This window comes from Notothenia rossii (genome assembly GCF_949606895.1).
Source record: "Notothenia rossii genome assembly, chromosome: 5".
Classification (NCBI taxonomy): domain Eukaryota; kingdom Metazoa; phylum Chordata; class Actinopteri; order Perciformes; family Nototheniidae; genus Notothenia; species Notothenia rossii.
The window spans coordinates 77,322,211-77,327,305 of NC_136903.1; the positions used below are offsets into that span (position 1 = coordinate 77,322,211).

The 5,095-nt window shown below is 40.9% G+C and overlaps 1 protein-coding gene across 1 annotated transcript in view; it reads right to left on the reverse strand.

The window, feature by feature from the left end:
- Positions 1-475: 475 nt before the first annotated feature.
- Positions 476-5,095, reverse strand: part of pparg (peroxisome proliferator-activated receptor gamma) — a 26,342-nt gene continuing 21,722 nt past the window's right edge. The window contains exons 6-9 of the mRNA XM_079680575.1: positions 3,546-3,675; positions 3,130-3,317; positions 2,778-3,021; positions 476-1,717 (exon numbers count right to left, since the gene is read on the reverse strand). Coding sequence (XP_079536701.1) covers positions 1,470-1,717; positions 2,778-3,021; positions 3,130-3,317; positions 3,546-3,675 — 810 coding nt within the window. The 3' untranslated portion in view covers positions 476-1,469. The remainder of the gene's footprint in view (positions 1,718-2,777; positions 3,022-3,129; positions 3,318-3,545; positions 3,676-5,095) is intronic.

Genomic DNA, 5,095 nt, shown 5'->3' on the forward strand with positions numbered 1-5,095 from the left:
AAATCGTCCTGAGTTTAACTCCAAACAAGTCCCGCCTTTAGCCCATTTCTCTTCAGCTCTCTCTTTAAATTCATATTAATAAAAAATAGGGCATACAAGCTGGTGCTACCAAAACAAAAAACCCAGCACATCCGTAAAACAATGAACTGTGGAAAATAACGCCACCTCCAGCTTGCCGATCAAATGTGAATACACAGACTTTGGTTTCTGGCACGGTTCAGCAGGGTTCAGATGTTGCAATCTATCCAACAGGGTGTGTGAGTGTTTGGTAAGAGACACTGATGACAGCTGATATAATGACTGTGAAACACATTTCAAGAGTCTGGGTGACTGGAACGTTTTTAAGGACATCATTAGGAAATCATCTTGAGACAGACTTCGAATGAAAAGTTAGAAAATATTTTATTTACAACAAATTTATTTTTCCCCCGCCACTGGTATGAATACAATTCGTTTGGCAGCACCCCCCCCCCCCCAATAAAACAACATCAACAACAACAATATCTGATTGATCAGACACAGACATTTTGCATAGAAAAAAAATAATTTCATAGTAAAAATGATAACTCAACCACTTCTTAAGAATTACAAAAAAAACAAGGATGTGAAGCAGACAATTTCATCCATACAACAATAACACATACGAATAAACATACAATATACATTATACATGTTTAATATATCATTTTAAAATTGCATTCAATCCACAAGAAATATGTCAAACATCAAATCTTAGAGGCACAATATGGCATATACTGTTTCTTAGCAAACAAAAAAGGTAATGTGCCTTGTTAGCTTCATACTTTCTCACAGTTTCTGAAGGTGGCTGAGACAAAAATATGTTACAGGCATTAATCTGATTTCTTTCTTTGGATAAAGCTGATTAACAAAGATAGCACCCTCACCCTGATGCCACAAAAAAAAAGGACTCTGTGCATTGTTTTGTGTGCGTTCAGAGGTTCCGGAGCATGTACACACTGCTGCTGCCTAGGAAGGTTGTAACGCAACATGTAGATAAGCTGCACACGAACAACACATACCCCACTGTGTGACATGTGGTGTAAGAATATTCACAGTGATTTCTCCTGAAGGCACTTGAAGCAGGCTGCTTTGCGCATTCACCATTTAAGCTTTGGGTTGCCAAAAAAAAAGTCAGTAATAGGTGCAATAGGTGGCAGTTTGGTATTTAACTTGGCAGCCTACTCGTTCACAAAAGGTCCAGAATCAGCAATCGCTCAACGCACATGCTGCTGTCTAGACAATTTGTCTTTCTTTCCTTAATTTCAAATGTCCTGTTCTTCCTCATATCTTTCTCAATTTCAGTCATCCAGCCTGGCTACCTCCCTTTATTTCAACACATCGTCAGCACAAAGTGCTTCATCGTCATCATTTCACAAGTCATGATTTTAAGAATAAAATCTCTTTAATTTCTCTTTCTCCACTTGGTCCTTTTTTTCTCCTGTGGAGTTCTAATACAAGTCCTTCATGATCTCCTGCAGCAGAGGGTGTAAGCACATGTCCACCTCCGTCTTCTTCAGCAGCTGTATGAGGTGCACGTGGTCGGTGACGATCTGACGCAGGTCGGTCATCTTCTGCAGCAGCTTGGCGAACAGCTGCAGAGAGATGGGGTGGTTCAGCTTCAGCTGCAGCTCCAGAGAGTGGAGCACCGTCTCCTGAAGCTGCTCGATGGGCTTCACGTTCAGCAGGCCCGGGCGGTCTACATGCGTTACAGAGAGGATACATCAGGGACATACTTGTGATGATTAAGTATCTATTAAAGCCCTTAATTGAGCTGACCCTTATTACCTGACCTAGTTGTATTATTGCTATTTACAAAGCCTTCTTATCTTTATTGCAAGCTCTAATCTTTCTCATTTCTATAAATAATTGACCTGAATGTCCGATTATTTTTCCCTCATTAGGTTCAAGGCCAGACTTTTATCAAGAGGCCTCACGCTAACCAGTAAACCACAAAGGGTGTGAGGGAGGTCGCTTTGCTGTTACACATACATACAAAAGTTTACATTTTAAACCATTATTTCCTTAAAAAGACTTGACTTTAATATTGATAAGTTAGAGTGATGAGAGTGTAAATAACGCTATGCCTCGTTGATCAGTATCAGTGTTTTAATGCTCTCCGCTGTGTGCTGCAACTGGTCTGTCAGTTTTATTGACATGCAACATTTTAAATGTGTGGAGGTGTGTGTGCATTTATTTGTGTTTTACAATGTAACCACAGCGAAACAATCGTTAGATAACTTTTTATTCCATTGATAAAATGTAATATAAAGAGTGTAATGCTAATATGTAACTTATTACAACCCTCTCTCGTCCAGCAGTGGCTCAGTCAGTAGGGGCTTGGACTGTGAGCCGTAGTGTCGCCGGGTCAAGTCCCCGAACAGACCTAAATTTGGAGTGTGGACTTCTACTTGGAGAGGTCCCAGTTCACCTCCTGGGCCCTGCCGTGGGGCCCTTGAGCAAGGCACCGGAAAACCCCCTTCTCCCCCCACTCCCATTGCTCCCCGGGCGCTGTGCATTAGCTGGCCACTGCTCTTAGTACTAGCATCCGGATGGGTTAAATGCAGAGGCCAAAGTTCACTGTGTGTGCTGTGTGCTCTGCATGTGGGACCATTAAAGAGGGGTTTCATCCCTCCCATTCTATCTATCATGGCTGCAGCTCCACGTTAAATGACAGAGTATGGGATCAAACGAAACCTCTAAACTCCTCTCCTATGATCTATGACATCTCCAACATATCCTGTAGGAACTCTACTCACCCCCGCTGAGGATGATGACAGCCAGAAACAGCGCCATTTCGCTGTCGTCCAGCTCCAGCATGTTGAACTTGACTGAGAACTCAAACTTGGGCTCCATCATTTGACTGAAAGGTTTCCTGAGACTCTTGAGGAACTCCCGCGTCATGAAGATCTGTCCGTAGGAGATCAAGGTCCCGTCTTTGTTCATCAGAGGCGCCATCATGATGATTAGAACCTCAATGACACCGTACTTCAGCAAAGTTACCTGGGAAAGGGTGAAGGGTTGATGCTCATCAGATCTTTAGAAGGGATAGTTTGTAAGAAACTTCACATGTCGACAGAATGGATTAGCAGCAGTCTTCATGTCTCTCACCTGATCATTGAGGTCCAGTTCGCTGAACCCTGGGATACTCTTTGCAAACTCCGTAATTTCTCTCACTGCTTCGGCCGAACGTGACTGACAGCTGTGGAAAAAACGCAGCTCCAAAGCGTCTTGGGGTCCCTCTTCGCTCGTCATTCCAAGAAAGCCGTACTCTGACCCCTGGTGAGCTCCTGTGATGCCTGGATTCAGATGAGATATGCACAGAAAGAAACTTTAGTCCCTTATGAGGCGTTTCAGTTGAATGTGCAAAGAGCAGCCAAAGTTTGAAGGCATTTAAACAAGGAAGGTAACATTGTTAGAGTAGATTTTAATGATTGGGTTTGATAAGTATTTAGTGATAAGAAAGAGAATTATACCAAAACAGACTTTCTAACATCTCCACATTATGACGTTATTGTGTTTCTAACCTCCGAGTCCAGCTGCTAGGGCGGAGGTCTGCTGCTGCTGGTAGTGGTGGTGTTCCTTTATGGGGATCTGCCTACAATTAATAAACTGTTCTCCTTCCATTAGAGACTTCATGTCATGGATGACAAAAGGCTGCAGGTAGAGAAATAAGAAGAGAGACGATTGCAGGTGAGAAAGAGCCGGTGGAAAAGGAACACATAGATGAAAGAGCAGCTCCTCGCAGGTTTTCTGAGGACAGGTGAGCTATGTAATGCACTGTGTGTGCACTTGGATCACATCTCATACGTCAGAACAGAAAAAGGAAACACTACACATCTCATACATCTGACGGACAAAGCAAATCAATCTTTGCTGCAGTCGGTGGCAGACAAAAACAACATTTCCAGGTAAACGAAGCATAACTAAGTTAAAGTCGCTCTTACTCTTTATTGAAACACTGACAAAGACATGCACCGGCCTGAATGATGAATAGTGCCTTTCAAATACTTAAATCTTCCTTTTCAAGAGGTGAAAAGTTTAAGACATAGAAAAGGGAATTACAGCAAACAAATAATGTGATGGAATCAGATATATACAGTATGTGATGCGTGTGTGCAGTAATCTACTATTAGCTCACAGTAGAATCTGAGTTTGTATAGAAGATCAGGGCCCCGATTTGAAAACAAATCACTTATAGTACTTTTGAAAAAGAAAAAAACCATTTATTCTCTAACAATACCGAGGTTGAATTTCTATGTATTGGTTAAAACTAACCCTTGCTCCTTTTGGCTGCCACATACTGTACTTGGTGAGCAGTTGTCTAGGTTGACTAATGGTAGCTAACTTAAGTTAGATGTTGCCAGATAAAAAAATACATTTAGTAAGTACCGTAAGTATTTAGTTAAGAAATGTAAAAACGGTTTAGTTGCTATATTTCTAATGGTGACACTGGAGTTAAATGTTGATTTAAAAATCTACTCGTATCAAGGCCCCACACGTAAACAAATGTAAATATGTTACTAAACAGATAATTATTGACTGTGGTTTAGTAAACAAACCAAGACTTCCTCAAACCAACAGATTATGCGGTGCCATGTGGCTGCTATCGCTGAAGTGAACAGTCAAAACAATCCGACTGCAGAGAGGCGGAGTGACCATGAACTCATCTGACTTCACTGGGAGAGGAAACAACAGGAATAAAAAGAGGAACGATAAAAAACTCTAACAGTAATAATTATAATTCATTTTGAGGGCAATATATCTGCATTTGACATTTTGGTATCATTTGCAGTCACACTATTCAAATCCAAACTTTATTTGAATGAAATGATAATGTCTTTTTAAGTGTTTGATTCACTGCTAAGTGCACCAATCAAAAGCTGCTGGCCATTTGACTCACTGCATTTACTTAATAGTTTTCAGCTTAGACTAAAGTGTTCTCATATTTCAACTACACCTCACTGCACTGATGAAAATGACATGACATTTATATTCAAATACTTTCAAAGGAAGACCTTATTTAAAACATAAGTTTAATAACGGTATCATGGCAGTATTTCTGAGATGAACCACA